Source organism: Agelaius tricolor, unplaced genomic scaffold, assembly GCF_023055355.1.
Source record: "Agelaius tricolor isolate 1412-34295 unplaced genomic scaffold, bAgeTri1.0.p SCAF_3, whole genome shotgun sequence".
Taxonomy (NCBI): Eukaryota; Metazoa; Chordata; class Aves; order Passeriformes; family Icteridae; genus Agelaius; species Agelaius tricolor.
In genome coordinates, this window is record NW_027269263.1 from 38,945,788 (window position 1) to 38,963,369 (window position 17,582).

The 17,582-nt window shown below is 37.8% G+C and overlaps 1 protein-coding gene across 2 annotated transcripts in view; it reads left to right on the top strand.

Annotated features, from left to right (window-relative positions):
• LRIG3 (leucine rich repeats and immunoglobulin like domains 3) overlaps positions 1–17,209 on the top strand; it is a 39,547-nt gene extending 22,338 nt beyond the window's left edge. The window contains exons 6-19 of one of the 2 annotated variants that reach the window (XM_071423538.1): positions 436–579; positions 895–1,038; positions 1,465–1,608; positions 2,873–2,953; positions 3,618–3,689; positions 4,082–4,153; positions 5,314–5,477; positions 8,273–8,593; positions 9,112–9,393; positions 9,842–10,294; positions 10,503–10,661; positions 11,760–11,903; positions 11,988–12,263; positions 14,780–17,209. In XM_071423538.1, coding sequence (XP_071279639.1) covers positions 436–579; positions 895–1,038; positions 1,465–1,608; positions 2,873–2,953; positions 3,618–3,689; positions 4,082–4,153; positions 5,314–5,477; positions 8,273–8,593; positions 9,112–9,393; positions 9,842–10,294; positions 10,503–10,661; positions 11,760–11,903; positions 11,988–12,263; positions 14,780–15,024 — 2,701 coding nt within the window. In that variant the 3' untranslated portion in view covers positions 15,025–17,209. The remainder of the gene's footprint in view (positions 1–435; positions 580–894; positions 1,039–1,464; positions 1,609–2,872; positions 2,954–3,617; positions 3,690–4,081; positions 4,154–5,313; positions 5,478–8,272; positions 8,594–9,111; positions 9,394–9,841; positions 10,295–10,502; positions 10,662–11,759; positions 11,904–11,987; positions 12,264–14,779) is intronic. The other variant, XM_071423539.1, reaches the window with a different exon arrangement.
• Positions 17,210–17,582: the final 373 nt, after the last annotated feature.

The following is a 17,582-nucleotide window of genomic DNA, read 5'->3' on the forward strand; positions in this document are numbered from 1 at the left end:
CTTGACTACAGATACAGAAATAGATCACCAAGGATGTTCAATTTTGTCTTGTTATCACAACTAAAATTTAACTTTTTTTTACTCTTTATTGACTGCAATTACAAACCAGCCTTAACATCTCTACTGCTGGATAAACACTGCTCTCAATTTGAATTTGGAAACAGGATTAACCATGACATTCTAGGTCTACAGGGATTCTTTAAGTCTGAAAATCAGGGAACTGCCTAGTACTTGTTCTCAGTATCAGAAAGGCAGAACAGTATTAACATGGTTGAACATAATGTGTTACAATAAAATATTTGATTTTTATTACTTCTTGTCTTTGTTTCATGTGCAGGAAAAGTGTTTAAATAAAGTTGGTTCCAGAGAGGGAAGAAAGGTTGTTGGTATGTAGGTAAAATTACTGTGCTGTAACTGTATATTCTATTGATGCAGGGAGCTGAATCGCAACAAAATAAAAAAAATAGATGGGCTCACTTTCCAAGGACTTCCTGCTTTGAAATCATTAAAACTGCAGAGAAATGGGGTTACAAGGCTTATGGATGGTGCTTTCTGGGGTTTGACCAACATGGAAGTCTTGTAAGTATCAAAATTTTGCTGATAGGTTCTGCTGATAACATACTAAGTAGATCTGCACAAAATTAATAGAATTGTGTGATAAAATTTAAAGATGTTTATGAATTGAATTGTTTTGGTGTGGTCTGAAAAGGAGCAAGCAGTCAGTAGTGAATGTGTAGAGCAGCACATTTTAAATGCATGGATACAACTCAAGATTTATAAGGAGGCTCCAGCTATCTAGCCAGTGTTGTGAGGTCAGAGGTGGACCTGTGGCATAGCATGCATGCTGCTGAGTTTCTAAACCTTATGTCTTTTTCTGTTTGTGGGTGTTTGTAGGCAGCTGGACCATAACAACTTAACAGAGGTAACCAAAGGCTGGCTTTATGGCTTACTGATGCTGCAACAACTCCATCTCAGCCAAAATGCCATCAGCAGGATCAGTCCTGATGCCTGGGAATTTTGCCAAAAACTCAGTGAACTGTGAGTATCTTTATTCTCTTCCAGTTTCAAAAACCCAGGTACACGGCAAAACAGGAGCTTCTTAACACTGATCTGTGAATTTTTCATAGCAAAGTTTCCAAGATGACTACAACTTTGCTGTATAAGACAATTATATCTTGTTGAAAGAATTTGGAAGTTAACTGAGATTTTTCCATTTTCTGTAGCGGTTGTACTAAAGCCGTAACACAGTAATTTTCAAATGAGAGAAATTAATTCTGCAGTAATTTGTGAATTGTTCAAAACAATGCAAAATGCTTTGTGGTCAGAAGTGGTGTAGTGGGTTCTGTGATAATCATCAGGGGAAAACTGGTGCTTCCCCCCTGAAAATTCATGTGGGTTGAACTAAGTTAAATAAGCACTGCAGCATGAAGATTAAAATGCTTTTTTTCCCCCTTAAATTTGCAGAGATTTGACATTCAATCAATTAGCAAGGTTAGATGATTCAAGCTTCATTGGTTTAAGCGTGCTGGTTGGACTGTACATTGGAAACAACAAAGTAAATTACATTGCTGATTGTGCCTTCAAGGGACTTTCCAGTCTACAGATTTTGTAAGTTGACAAACTCAATTTGTAAGGTCAAAACCTTAAGAAAAATCCTGTGTTTATAGGTTATTTCTTTTCTTTATGAAAGAGACAAGAACATTTTGTTAACTTCCCCTGATCAGTGTATGATTTTCTTACAGTAAGATTTCTTTCCAGAATACATGAGAAAGGGAGGAGTTGCTCTTTTGTTAAGGCTGTGCACAATGGATGGTGGTAACAGTGATACAGACTTCCAGTAGCATTGCTGTGGGAGAGGCATATCTCTTGAAGGCAGCAAGCAGAGCACTGCTGCCCACAGTTTTAGGGATCTGGATCATAGTTGTGTCTTAACTGAATCATTTTCTCTCACAGCAGAAATAAGAAGACAAAAATCATTGTCATGACTGGACAATTGCTTTAAGTATCAGAGTGTGTTTTTGCAATAGCATTTCTTAAAGGAAGGGAGAGAACTAATCTAAATACATTCCTCTTCATTAAAACCTTCCCATTGCATACCACTGACCCATCTGTCAGGCAGATGAGCAAAACAATTGCCTTTGCCTCTAGGCTTTATTTTCAGGGGTTTGCTCACATACTCACACTTAGGGCATCTAGGAAAGATGCAAATTAGAGGAGTGTACACCATGTTTTTTAAGAATATAGAGAGTTGGAAATCATAAAGAAAGGGGCTTAGAGAATTGTGAGCTGTTTAGGTATTAAGTATTAGGCAATTTCTCCTAGATTCTTCTTTCTCCTCGTGCTCAACCCTCTAGATTGTTTGCAGACACACTATTCTGTACACAAATCTGTAATCTCTTTATGCTTCATAGATAATTAAGCAAGTGTTTTGGGATGTTAAAATGACTCTCTGGGTGTTAATATTAAGGACTTCAAACAACATGAGGGTGTTCCATTTCAAAGGGACAACAGTTGGTCCTTTCCCTTCCTGCAGTGCATGTTTTCTTAAAATAGTCCTGTATGCGAATACCTTTGGAGAGGTATGTGGTTTGGTTTGCTCACAGTTCTAAAAATTATTGAGTTTGTGATCTTTTTAATTATCAGTGGGAAAAATACTAATAGTCTTCCAAGTCTCTCAGTAAAAATTGAAGTGATAAAGTTAATCAGGAAAAGCTTCGTTTAACCCACAAAAACCAACTGAACAAAAATCCAACCAATCCAACAGAAAGCTATTTTAGATTTTTTTTTAAGTAATACATGCTGTTGAAGAAGTATGTGCCTTGTTCTTTTTAATAGCTTTTGTGATTTGATTTCCCCTCCCCTCTTTAAACAGGGATCTGAAAAACAATGAAATATCATGGACTATTGAAGATATGAATGGTGCTTTCTCTGGCCTAGATAAACTTAAGAAGCTGTGAGTATTGCTACAATATTTGTATCTCATCATGCCTTAAAAAAAAGAGCTTATTATGTGTCTTTCAAAGGACAAGCCCAACACTTAAGGATATTAAATTTTCCATAGCAGTGGTGATTTTTTTTTCTCTCTTAACACTTTGTTCTCTATAACATCTTCCTTTTCAATAAAAGAAATTCAATATTCTCCAAGTCAAACTAATCTGAAATGTTTTAAGTATTGTTAATATTTATGGACATATTTATCAAAGAATGAGGTTTTTCCATACTAAAAAATAATAAGTGTATCATATGATGAAGGCATAGTGGCAGGCTTAGTCTTCAGTAAGGTAAAGCAACATCCAGTGGAAGTGGCTCCATTACATTGAAATTTTCAAATGCATATTAAGGAAATTAAAAAATGTTTATAGTTTTACATTTAGAATAATCCATATCACTTAACTGCATACCTTAAATGTCTTCTAAAATCATTGTAAAATCTAGCTATTTATTCAAGGGGAATAAATTAGTATCTTTTAGATGTGATACGTTTTGCTGCATTGGAAATGGGTGAGTGGTGAATACTAGTCAGAGTTGAAAAATAAATGCCAAAAATGCAATTATTCAGCTCAAAAATACTCCCATTTAATTGCATTTCTTTTGCATCATGTGCTTAAATTTTTCAGGATACTCCAAGGAAACAGGATTAGATCCATTACAAAGAAAGCATTTTCTGGTTTGGATGCACTTGAACACTTGTAAGTAGTAGACATTCACATTTAACCCAAAATGGGAAAAAATGAATTTTGATACTAGCTGAATTTAAAAGAGAAGTAACAAGCTTTATTTATAACTTGGGATGAAAGTCATAAATATTTGATTATTTGATTAACCTTACCATGGTTGCTACTGTGATCTTCAGAAGATTTTTCAGTTTTGAAGTTACACTGAGTGTGAATTTTGGAATTAATGCAGAAATTCTTACATATTAAACATGCTATGAAACTTCTTATTTGCATCTCTTTTTATTTTGAGCTTAAGCACCCTTTGTATATCACTAAAACAGCAAATTATTGCTTGAGTCTTAAATCCATTCAGTTTAATAAATCTGTTTTTTTCTTCTAATCCTATTTTTCTTTTTTCTTCCTAGAGATCTAAGTAACAATGCAATTATGTCAGTTCAAGGAAATGCATTTTCACAAATGAAGAAACTCAAAGAATTGTAAGTTTCTATCAAAAGACATAATCTCTATTAAGTATATAGATATTATCTATACATATAAATGTGTAAATAAAAGCCTTGTAAGACGTCACCTGGTGCAGTGATAAACCCCTGCTGTAATCTCTCTGAAATAACATAAAAAGTTTATGCCAGTGTTTTGGGGTTTTTTTTCTATTTTTATATGATTGATGTATTTAAGTGAGAGAGTGTAGGATAGGTGGCTACATTAAATTTCTGCTACATTTGTTGTCTCTAAAATCCTTATTTTAAATTAGGTGATCTCTAACAGGTTTTACATAAGGGAGACTTTAATATAATGTGCTCTAAGACCAGCAGTGCTGGACCAGTGAAATGCAGTGCTGAAATTCTTTTGTAAAGACCTGGTTGTCACTGCTTGTAATTGGCTCCTTCTCTCCTGTAGTAGCAGAGAGACAGATCTTCAGAGAAGTCGTGAAGTGGTCACTGCGAAAAATGTATTTTAGTGAGGATGAGTTTTTGTCCTCTCACCCTTTTTTTCTGTTGATCAATGCAGACCAGCACTGGCTCACAGGCTGGGTGCAGAGGGTTATACTGAAAGGGGTGACATCAAATTGGCAACCTGTCACTGGTGGGGTTCAGCAGGGCTCCATCATTAGCCCTGTCCTCTTCATCAATGACTTGGACTTAGGACTCAAAGGGATACTGAGCAAGTTCACAGACAATACAAAACTGGGAGGACTCCCTCGAAGGCAGGGAGGCCCTGCAGAGTGACCTCAACAAATGAGAGGGCTGGGCAATCAGCAGCTGTATGAAGTCCAGCAAGAGAAAGTGCTGGATTCTGCACCTGGAGTACGGCAGCCCTGGGTGTATGGACAGACCAGGGAATGAGAGGCTGGAAAGCAGAGCTGTGGAAAGGGACCTGGTGTCCTGGTTGATGGCAAGTTGGATATGACTCACCAGTGCCCTGGCAGCCAGGAGGGCCACCCATGTCCTTGGGGGGCATTGGGCACAGCATCACCAGCTGGGCAAGGGAGGGATTTGGGATTTGAGCTGAGCAATATTGCCGTCTTTCTCTTGCAATATGTGTGTTTAACCTAGAGCCTTAGTTTTGTTATGAAAGTGTGCTCATACAGATCTGTATTACAAACAAACAGGCTTTGATTTTAATTGCTTTTTCTTAGGCACTTCAACACATCAAGTCTCTTGTGTGACTGCCAGTTGAAATGGCTACCACAGTGGATGTCAGAGAACAACTTCCAGAGCTTTGTAAATGCCAGTTGTGCCCATCCTCAGCTGCTAAAAGGGAGAAGTATTTTTGCTGTCAGCCTGGATGGGTTTGTCTGTGGTGAGTGTAGCCTCTATTTCTCATTCCATAAAACAAATATTGCTGGGTGCTTGTGATTTTTTTGGTGGTTCCTTAATACGTTGTGATTTCTATAACAAAATTGACAGGATGTGATACTTAGTAATATTTTTTTCTGTTTCCAAACTGTGATGTAGATGCTTAAAGCTTGAGGCTTTGTACAAGAGAGTGAGTGATGATATTTTGACTTTCATACCAAGTACAGCTTGCTTACATAGAACATATCATATTCTGTGCATGCAAGTGAAAGCTCAGTACTTCATGAGGGTAAATGTATGTGCCTCTAGATTTAAAAGATATTGTTTTAATCACTATTGTTTTTAAGTGAGACATACTTTGGCAAAATTAAGATGTAGTTTTTGGGTTTGGTTATTTGTAAATTTTTTTTTCATATTCCATTATTCTTGAGGTTATTCCAGGACTGATAAAATTTCAAGGTAAAAAAGCTATATTGGCCTCAGCTCTGATGTTTTTTATGTGTGCTTGTGGTGTGCTTTAAAAATTATTTGGAGTATTTAAATTACTGTCTTTTAAACTGTGTTTAAAAAATACCTGATTACCACAGTTACGATACTGGTATTTTTTATTTCAGTTTGCCAGAGAGTAAATGCTAGCAAAATATTTTTACTTTAGGACCTGAGAATTTGAGGTGATAGCATCTGCTTTAAAAATAAAATTTTTCTATGTGTGTTTAGTAGCATTCATGAACACCCTTGTTATGTTCTCTATTTAAAGCAAAGTGAAGCTAAGCATTCAGGGTAAGGACATGTTTGATTACTCTGATATATAAAGTAGGAACTTTGAAAATATCAGGAAATTTAAAAGCCAACTAACTGCATTTCATGTATTTTTGTTGAATAAATTTTATTTTTCTTACTAAAGAAAATTCAAACATTATATTCTTTGGAGACAAAAAGATAAGTGCCTTCTCAACAATTTTGTCTCATAGCAAATATAACTGATTAATTTTTACTGTTGATACCCTTTTTCAGTGGGAAAGCAAGTCCAGAATATAAAGTAGTGTACCAAAATGTTGGTTTTTCCTTTCCTGTTAGCAGACACATATTTAATAAATAATCAGCAGATTCTCGCTACTGCCGAGAAGCAGAGGTTGACATAATGCAGGGAATTATTGGGGGAATTGTGATCTTTCTTTGGGCTGCTGAATGCTATTTTAAAGTATTTAGTTTTAAACCATTTAAGATGTGTTAGCAAAAAGAAATGTACTGAATCAGTTTTGCGCTTGATACTTAACACAATTGCCATGCAGAAATAACTAAAATCTCCTAATAAAATCATTGAGTGTTTCAGTTATATCTATAAAGTCTGTTATCACTAGATGTTCTGGTATACCCACCTTGCCTTACAAGTTTACAAGGGCTGCTTTTGCTTTTATAGAATTTTTAAGTGGAGTGTGTTGACTCCTGTCTGAAATTAAAAGGTGTGTATATATGTGGATGTCTTTGTAATACATTCCTTCAAATATGCTCTTGGATTATTCTGTTCTGACAAAACATAATGCTAGTCTTATCCTAGTGTGTTCTGTATTCTGTACTGTATGCTTATTTGAGTGACCTTTGTATCACCTCTTCCTGTCAGATAATTAAGATTGAAGTATGTTCTGCTGTCCTTTCACAAGGCTAATTTAAGTACTTAGAATGTTTTACTTAATTATTGCCATGCAAAGTCGGTGTATGTAATAACTCAATTTGCAAATGGTAAGACATGGGTATGAAGCATGAAAAGCAAATAGCCTGGGATGTTCTTAAAGTCCATGCTTAGAGTCCCAGATCCATGTTGCCCTGTCACTGGAGCACAGCATCATACCTGCAGGAGTTTTGCAGATGGTTCAAGGTTAGGCTATCTGCACATCTCATTTTCATTTGTAACAGAGTGGAGATTCTTCAAGGAAGTGGCACCTTGACCCCATAGTTGTTCCCAGTCATTTGAGATGTAATAAGACAAACATGCTAGGAGACAGCAGGATCTGCAGGGAGGAATTTTTGGGGCACAGGGCTTTCCCTGCAGTTCCTTTGTCCAGAGATTGGACACATCTTGAAAGTTGGGAATATACTAAGGCTTTTGATTTTGGGAGACCAGGCATTTACTTGTCTACTCCTTTTGCAGATGCAGTGTACACACAATTGAATAAATAATTCAGAAGGCAGCTAATTCTGTAAACTCATAACATGGCACTTCAAAGGTAACATTCCTATAGTAAAGGGACCTCCAGGAATTGTTGAAATTCTTGTGTTCTGCCTTGCTTAAGGGACCTTCCATCCCCTTTGGCCCAAACAGACGCACATCACTGGAACACTGACTTTTGTACATGATTTTTTTTGTGGGTTTGGGTGAAATGCTCAACTGTAACTTGCAGTTTCTGATAGCAGAAGAACTATGCATTCAATAAAGAAAAACTCCCAGCAGCCTGAGGTGTTGTAAAGATGAGAGGTAGGCTTCATGATTGATGTTCAGAGTAGTTCTTATGGATGTCAGGGAGTAGTTCTTATATCTTTAGTGCTGTTATTGAAGAAGCTAGGCACACAGTCTGCTTTTAAATGTGCTCTCTCTTCAGTAAGTGATGGCTTGGCACAATAAACTCATAAATATGGCATCTTTAAATGCCCTAAGGCTAACAAAATTTAAAACAAAAGCATTGTGGATCCATTTAATAAATACTTATCTGACTCTTCTCTCAAACCTATAAAACAAGGCTTACTAACTCTCTGAAGAGTCCTCAGGCATCACATGCATTATTTTTCTTTTCCTCTGTGCAGATGATTTTCCTAAACCACAGATCACTGTCCAGCCAGAAACCCAGTCAGCAATTAAAGGCTCCAATTTGAGTTTTGTGTGTTCAGCAGCCAGCAGCAGTGATTCCCCAATGACTTTTGCATGGAAGAAAGACAACGAATTACTGCAAGACGCTGAAATGGAGAATTACGCACACCTCCGGGCCCAGGGTGGAGAAGTGATGGAGTACACCACCATCCTTCGACTGCGCAATGTAGAATTCAGTAATGAAGGGAAATACCAGTGTGTTATTTCAAATCATTTCGGTTCATCCTACTCTGTCAAAGCCAAACTTACAGTAAACAGTAAGTAGTGTTTTGCTTGTGGACTTTGAATGATTTTAATCAAGATAAGGATTCATAGATTTTTCATTCTTGTCATCTGCATCTTTTAGAAGATCCATAATACGAGATTATTTCTTGAAAATTTATCCGTTTCCAAGGTCACTATAAAATTTTACCTCTGGTCCTTCAGTGTACTGAAGCATAGTATAGGAAAAAACAACATACCTAATTCATAGTAAATCTGGCAAAATCAATGTTACAAGATGGAAAAATGTTAACTTTTTCTCACAGGAGATAAGTGTATGCTCTGTTTCAAGATGCTATGGAAAGGTCACATAGGAGGCTGTTAGCAAAAATGAGATTTTGATCTAGGTGGTCTCACATACTTCACAGTTCCCTCCCTTTCTGCTGGCTACTGATCAATTTAGACTGTATGTTTCTCTAGTGTTTTTAGGCCCATGAGGGGTGTTCAAGGAAAGGCTGTACAAAAGAGAAGTATGTTTCATGTATTGATTTTGGTATCACCACCTTTTCTTTAGTGCTGCCTTCATTTACAAAAATCCCCATGGACTTGACCATTCGAGCTGGGGCAATGGCACGTTTGGAATGTGCTGCAGTTGGGCATCCTATCCCACAGATTGCTTGGCAGAAAGATGGTGGAACAGATTTTCCTGCAGCACGCAAGAGGCGCATGCATGTCATGCCTGAAGATGATGTATTCTTTATTGTTGATGTAAAGATCGAGGACACAGGTGTTTACAGCTGTACAGCTCAAAACACTGCTGGAAGCATTTCAGCTAACGCAACATTAACAGTACTAGGTAAGATATTGGCAAACCTTAACAGCACAATCAATAATATGACTCAAAATAATAAAAGTTAGTTATGTTTCTCAGTGTATACGTGTCTGGTACACATGGGATGGAGGGAAGAAGGGGCTTCTGTTTTCATTTAGAGACTGTAGATTTGTTTAACTTTTGATTTCTTGACGTTTTGTTAATCGTTTTTATTGTAGTTCTTTGCATCTTAAGCATGTATGATTTAGCATTTTTACCTTGTAAGGTAATCAAGCATGTAAATCGGACCAATTGGCAATTAAATTGTAGGCTTTAGGTACAAATTCTTGAGTTTCTTCTTAGAATGAGAGTAAGCTTTATTAGGCCTTACTGATGCATTTAATTCAGCTTTTCCTCTTGAGCTGTGAAGGAAAGGGACACTTCTTTCTCTTGCGAGGTCATTTAGAATATAAGGCTTGTGCTTTCTTTTCAGAAACACCATCATTTTTGCGGCCTTTGCTGGATCGAACTGTAACAAAAGGTGAAACTGCAGTCATGCAGTGCATTGCTGGTGGTAGCCCTCCACCCCGACTGAACTGGACTAAGGATGACAGCCCTCTCATGGTAACAGAAAGACACTTCTTTGCTGCAGGCAATCAGTTACTAATTATTGTGGATACAGATGTAGAAGATGCCGGGAAATACACTTGTGAAATGTCTAATACACTTGGAACGGAAAGAGGCAATATCCGACTTAATGTAATTCCTACTCCCACCTGTGACTCTCCTCAAAACGTTGCCCCATCGCTTGATGATGATGGATGGGCCACAGTTGGCATTGTGATCATAGCTGTGGTTTGCTGTGTGGTGGGCACTTCCTTGGTGTGGGTGGTCATCATCTACCACACCAGAAGGAGAAATGAAGATTGCAGCATCACAAATACAGGTGCGTAAACTGAAGGTTTACCTTGGAAAGGAAAACAAATGTTTGTGGTTGCCTTGCAGTGACTTTATGTAGGAACATTTGTGTGCTTTGACTCAGAGGCAGAAAGGTGAATTATTTGTTGCTTTCAGTGCTTTGCTGACAAGTTTAAAAATGTTTCTACAAACTCAAGTGTGTTGATGGCTTTTGTATGTGTTTTGCTCCCCCACAGATGAAACAAATTTGCCTGCTGACATTCCAAGTTACCTGTCATCCCAGGGGACACTGGCTGAAAGGCAGGATGGATATGGCTCATCTGAAAATGGCAGTCACCATCAGTTCCTCTCATCTTCTGCAGGAGGGTATTTCCTGCAGCAGAGGGACAGTAATGGTAGGTGGAAAATGCTAAACAGATTTTTCATGTGACTTGAGGAGCTGCAGTTTGGCTATTGTCTTTCTAACTAATAGAAAGAAAGAACAGTAAAGAAGCATCTTTACACAATTTAATAGAGGACATGAAAATTATTGCTTGCAATTTTTCAACACGATAATAACTTGGTTCTGTTCATCCAGATGACGTTATGGTATTTATTTAAATCAGAAAGTTTTTCTCTAGTCTCAAGGGTAAATTTAAACTAATGAGGACATGTGTAAAACAAGACCGTCAAAAAGAAATTACCCATGGCATGTCTTCTCTTTACAGCTTGAAAAGGGTGCTTTTAGAGGTGTAAAGCATGTGTGGTAATACCAGTGGAACTTTAGTATAACTCTTTAAACTTGCTGGTTAAAAAAAAATCATTACAGTCAGAGTCAATAAAAAATTTAAGGTTGACTGCAAGTTAAAAGCTGCAGTACTTGACATTTATACGTGTGGGCCCAAAGAATCCCGTATATACTTGCACTAGGGAGGAAAAGGCACCTTTCTGGGAAAGGGCTTGGGGTTGAGACACAATCAGGAGCTGGGACATGTGGGAATGGAGTGATGGTGAGATAATTTTGCAGTTGTTGGGTAGTGAGAGGAACAGCCTCTTTGTGGATCAAGGACCAGAGACTATGTCCAAAGCTTTCAGGAGCCATTGAACTAAAAATCTTTATAGCTGTTTAGGCAGCCAGTGATTCCCTCAGATTCTTTCAACCAGGACTTTGACATTGACATTCTGCTTTTGAAAGAGGCTATGAGACAGATAATGAATTTGTCTAGCGTGCTTTGGAAGAAGGAGGTCCCTGGTTCTGATCCCTGTAATTGGTTTGGTTTTGTTTTGTTATTCAGGGATTGTACAGTGAAGTGACACATTCTCTGTCAAGCTAATTAATTGAACAGTTGCTGAAGTTAGGATTCTCATCCAAAAGTTAGGTTAAACCTAAGCAAACTCTAAACTACACTATGAAATGTAGTTGAACACGCGGGGTTCTTAAAACTTACTCAAGAAACTCTTCAGCTGGAGATTCAGAAAAGACTGTGTGGTGACACATCAATTTTATTTTTAAGGCATTTGCCATCTAGATAACAGCAGTGAGACAGACTTGGAGGGTGTTGCAGATCCATTCCTTTGCCACTATCTGGGGACTTCAGGGACTTTGTATTTAAAAGGCAGCGCTTACAGTTCTGACGCATTTGAAGCATACAGTACAAGTAAGTTCGTGGGGAGAGGTTTTAGTCCTAACTCAGTCTTTCTTAAGCTGAATCTATATAAAATGAATTTTTCATTTCCTTTAGGTTGCAGCCCTGACCAGAGAACAGCAGGCTTGGGCCCTTATGAGTCTGGATATTTAAAGAAAAAGGAATGCTGTCAATACTCACCTCCACAGGAAGATCCCTTTGACCAATGTGTTGGCATTATTGGAACACAGGCTACAAGTAGCAGATTGATGAACTCTATATATACTCAAAATGAAGGAATGGGACTGAAAAGCAGAAGTCTCAATTCAGACACATTTGATTTAAACAGAAGTTTGGAACCCTCATCTATTATGAGTAAAAGCACTTTCATGGGTATGTTCTAGCTATTGTTTTTTATTCGAGCTGCCATTGTCTTTGCTGTCTTGTTTCCTACCTACAACACCAAGCAAAACTGATTTCTCACCTTTTTCTTTCCCAAATGTTTGATGCTGAGGAACAGAAAAGTGACTATAGTAAAGTGGTGTAATGAGGATATTTAGATTACCAGATCTTAATAGCTTACACTTCTGTAAAAATCTCATCAGTGATGCGATTCTTATCTTCTGTCTTAATATTGCTGGCAGATTTCTGTAAGCGTTAGCATACATAGCTTAAATACACCTTAAGAAACTTCAGGCATACCAGAAGTTTTGCCTGACAGGCAAAAGGTGTGTAAGGAGGGCTCAGTGCAGGTGGGGAGAATTGAACTTGTATGCATATATATTGTATAACACTGTCAGCCAGAACTATTTACCCTTTGAAATAAGGGACTATGTAAAAATGCCCTCCTTTATCCCTCCTTTGTCATTTTCTCATGATGTGCATGATAAAAGAATTCCCGAGTTTAGTTTTGGGTTTACAATTTTAATCCAGATTGCAGGGAGAGGTGGGGGAAGGAGAAAAGCATTCCTTTATCCTTGAAGCTCATTAAATTTTGGATGTTGGTTTGGTTGCTTGGTTTAAAATGCATACAAAACCACATATTGCTTTCGTCTTTGTGATATCTTAGTGTCAAAACCAGCCCTGGTACCATGGATTGTCTCCTGGCTGGTGTGTCAGCACTGGCTGATCAAGATCTGGGTCTGCTGGCTCTGAAGGGGACCTGGGGGAATGTGCATCACTGGGCTCTTTGTTCTCAGGGGGTGGGGAGGGAGGCACAAGCTCTGAAGTTTTCCCCCTTCAAAAGCCAGATGTTTGAACTGTAAAATGTTGCAGATGCCAGGACATCTGGCAGAGACCCTGGGACTGCACATGGCCGGCCTCCTGGCTGCCTGCCACTACTGCTGTGGTGGGACCATGCAGATAGGGCTTTAGTACGTCTCCTGCAGAAAGCAGTCCAACTGTGTGTTTGTATATCCAGCAGTTACTGTCACCCCAAGGGTGCATAGGCCTCAGTCTGCCCTAAAAATCTCTGCAGAGTTACTTCTTTGATCAGTTCTCTGAGCATACTACCCCACTTATGTTGCATTGTTGTTGCCTTAGATGCTTCATAATCATTAGCACTTTTCCTTCAAAGAGCTTACGGCTAGATCTTGGACATGGTAGCTGTGGAAGAAGTTGTGATAGATTTCTTGTCTTTAGTTGTGAATTTGCTTCTTCAACATGGTCGTCAAATTCAAGCCCCATTTTGCCTGTGCAATCATAGTGAAGTCAAGAGCTGGCATTAGCATCACAGTTGATGCACAAGCCAGAAAGTTTGTAGCATGTATTTTTGTTTTTAAGACAGTTCATTTGTAGCTTTGGTGCTGTGAGGAACACCCTTTCATACTGCATTAGGTCTAAACTGCTCTACAAATCATTGATGGAAATAGGGGCTTTGTCCAATTCCTTTTTTAGTAACTTCTCAGTTCGGAGTTTTACTTGAAACCTTTAGTTCTAACAAAAGCAGAAGTGTTGCATTTTGGGTTCAAAATTTATTTTAAAATGTAGTGTTCAATTGTTAATAAAAACTTGAGTTCTTCAAAGTCAGCCTGTGACACACTGTCCTCTGAAAATAAGTCCTTACAGACACTTTGACTTAGGATGGGTATGTCTTTACTCACTGAAAAAAGAAGGCCCTTCTTGTAGAGGTGTTGATACTAACAGCTTCCCAGTGATGGAGAATGACACACATTGATTGTTTACTGGCTAGTAAATACAGATAATTACTAATTATAGTTGAACTGAAATGTGTAATTCTCTTTGGGTTGCTACTGTTCTCTTTGCCCACAACTGACTGGATGATCAGTGGTGAATGCAGCATTTGGCTATCTGCATCTTTATTATTAATGGGAGATGCTAGCCAGAAGAAGATGGTGTTAGCATTCAGATTGCACTGTGGGACAATATTGTATAACCTGATAGGGGTTGTGGGGTTACATTTTTTTTAAATTCCTAGTTTATTTTTTTCTGAACTGCATGGCAGATTGCATGTGCCATTCATTTATTGAAGAACAAAACAGGGAGTGACTTTTGCGTTAGAAAGTGTCTTACGATCTGTTTGCAGGTTGATCCCTGTTCCTATCTCCCCCCTCACCACCTTCCCCAAAGAAAAATGGGTAAGGAAGTAGTCATGAAAACAAAAGAAATGAAGTTGTAGGTGGCTATGCAGCTACTTGGAAATGTTTTTAATGCCTCTTGTGGCAGAATCTTGCCTTATGCTTGTTATCACATCGATGTTTTCTTTAAAATGGTGGAAGAGCATTTAAGTAAAATCTCACTTTGGTGAATTTCCTGTTAACCTTGCATTTCAATGTCACTTATGTCAATTTCTGTCAGTCTTGCATTTCAATGTCACTTAAGTACACTAGGGTGAGACACAAATCTTTTTGCATCAATATTTCTGTGCTCACTCTTTTACTGTCTTTCAGGAACATTTGGAAAGCCTTTATGGAGGCCTCAGCTGGACTCTCTTTCAAGCTGTAGACAGCCAGCAAATTGCCAACCAAAAACCTCCCATAATAATCATCATGTCTCACTGGACTTTGATGCAGAGGCAGATGAAGAGGGAAAGGAAAGGACAGTTTCTAGAGGAGAAAATAGCTTTTATACTTGCAAACAGTCCTTTGAAAACTTTAGGACTTCTAATTTCCAATCCTGTGATTCGGATACGTAGCTCCTTTTGGAATTAATGATTTGTGGAACCAAAGAAATAATTTGACATACTACTACCTCAGTATGGAACTTTATTTAAAAAGGGAATAAGGAGAAGAAGGGAAGAAAGAAACCCCATGATGCTCTGAAATCAGAAGAAAAAAATATATTTTTTTTCCAATAAAGCATAATTTCCAAGATGCTCTACATTGGTTATACAGGGAAAAATCCTTATAAAAATACTATATTTGTAATTATTTTATAGCCTTTTTTTAATGCAAATAATATGTTTTGTAAATTAATGGTGTAAATAATACAGTGTATGTATTTCTATGTCAGACTTCATTTTCTTGAAATGAGTAGTAAGCATTCTGATTTTGTACTGTTACTTGTACCTTTTTACAAATGGAAACTACATACTGTTTGCAGGTACCATGCATCTTATTTGCACATTACTTTAATAAAATATGCTGCCATGTGGCCTCTGGCCCACATTAGTATATGAAGAATGAAAAGTGTGAATTACGTTTGTAGACAGTGTTGCAAATGTAGGTGCTTTCTGATGCGTGTTTGCGCCTTCATTTGACTTAAACTTGTACCTTTAGATTTACTGTGTAAAAATATGTTCATCTTCAGAGAGTGGGTGTGGTCCTACCACAGCTATGAACCAAAACAAGGCTGTAAATCCTTCAGTTTGTGAATTCCCCCTGTCAGATGTGCACACGCATGCTCTAAGTTTTCATGTCTGTGAGGCTGTAGTACCAGCAGTTTCCCTGTGCCTTTGTTAGTGTGCCTGCATCTGGTGTAGGGATATACACAGTAGATGCACAAATTCATATTGAGCTATTTAGTAAAAGAAAAAAAAAGGCACTGGATATCTGCCTGGTAACCTAGCTTTTCTCTGAGTGGCTTAGTGTCAAGTGTTTGCCAAATACAGTACATGCCTGAGTCTTTGCTTTCCCATACCCTTTCTCCCTCTTTTTTCTTTCTGCAGCCACTCCCTGCTCAACATGAGGAGGTAATCCAAGAACACGATAATTTTTTTTTTGTTTAATTCATGCTTCTGTTCCTTACTTGGCTGCCCTTCTCTGGTTACAGTTGAGATCTGTGCTTTATTTAATTGCTCAGTCAAGTTGAGCAATTGTAGACTCTTGCTGGATTATATTTGTAGTAATGAACCCAGTATCTTTACCTATCCAAGACGGAGAGAATTGCAGATTGCTTATTATAAAACAGTAGTTAAACCTGAGTGAAAACAGTCTTTATTTTGTGTTTCCATGTACAGATGCCTATTGTTTAAAAAAGCTGTGAATCGTGTTGTCATCACTGCACTAAAACAGCAAGACTTCAAAATGGTTAATTCTACAGGACATTGGCTTTTTAAATGTGCCTGCTTTGAAGGTGCAAATTTACATGGTTGCCAAATAGCTTCTTTTAAACTAAATTAAATGCAGCTGTTAGAGTAGCCCATCACAGACATCAGGGCTAAAGTGGGAGCAAAGATTTTGTTGCCTGGTGTAGCTGAACTAAGGGCTTTTTAGTTGTCTGCAGCCAGAAACCTGGTACCCAGATTGCAATGCAATTTCTCTTTAATTTGGGCAGCAGTATTAGAGACAGGAAGTTAATCCATCCTTAGTCACTGGTGGTCTAAGCGTACAGAATGGATTTTGCGTGCTTTAGTTGATCATATTGCCAGATTTTTTGACTTATTGTTAATTTGTCTTCATTGCTGCCAGATGTGCTGATGTGGTGAAAGACATTGGTATGGGTATTTGATTATAATTAAGTGCATTTGAAAGAGATTAATTTTTCCTCAGTTAAGCACAAACCTGTAGGTCAGTAGGGCAAGAAATCTGACATTTGATTCGCTCAATATCTCTCCTTTTTCTTTCCCAAACCCCACTCCCTAGTGGCCCTGTTTTTAGGGAGAGGAGAGCTGGGGCCTGTGATAGCTCCTGTTTATAACCAGACATTGCTTTCTGACATACTAAAAAATACCCAAGTTAAAAACAGCAACTCCAGATTTAGTGTTTATCCTTAAGAACTCCATGTTAAAGGTCCATCATGAAAAACAAGCTTTAAATTCTGTAGTGGGTGAAGGTTGAGAACAGTGGCAATGTCATTCCTTTTTCATCTCCTTTGCAAAGATACTAATCTTCCAAAGGCTTGGATATCTGTACCTAAATAAATGTTCAGAGTAATTTTAAGTGTTTTTTATCAAGTTGCATTTAGCAATCTAGATATAGGAATTACTTAAAATTTTATTTGATGCTTTAAATGTCCAGAAATGGAAATGAAAGCTCCCAAGTCTTTTCTCCTAGCTTGAGTTTTTATGTTTTGTACATGGATTGTGCTGAAATGTACAGTGGGTATCTGTAAAGTGCAAGATATACTGTAAAGTTTCAATATCGTAGTAGTTCTTTTCAAACCAAAGATGTTACCAAACACCTATTTTAAAGGCTTGGAAGTTTGCTTATTTGGGTTTTTTTTTTTTGGTTTTTTTTTCTCCCCTCTAAGATGCAGATGTTAGTGAGCTGGTAGTTGGGTATTTACTCAGCTGAAAACTAAATCGTAAGTTGA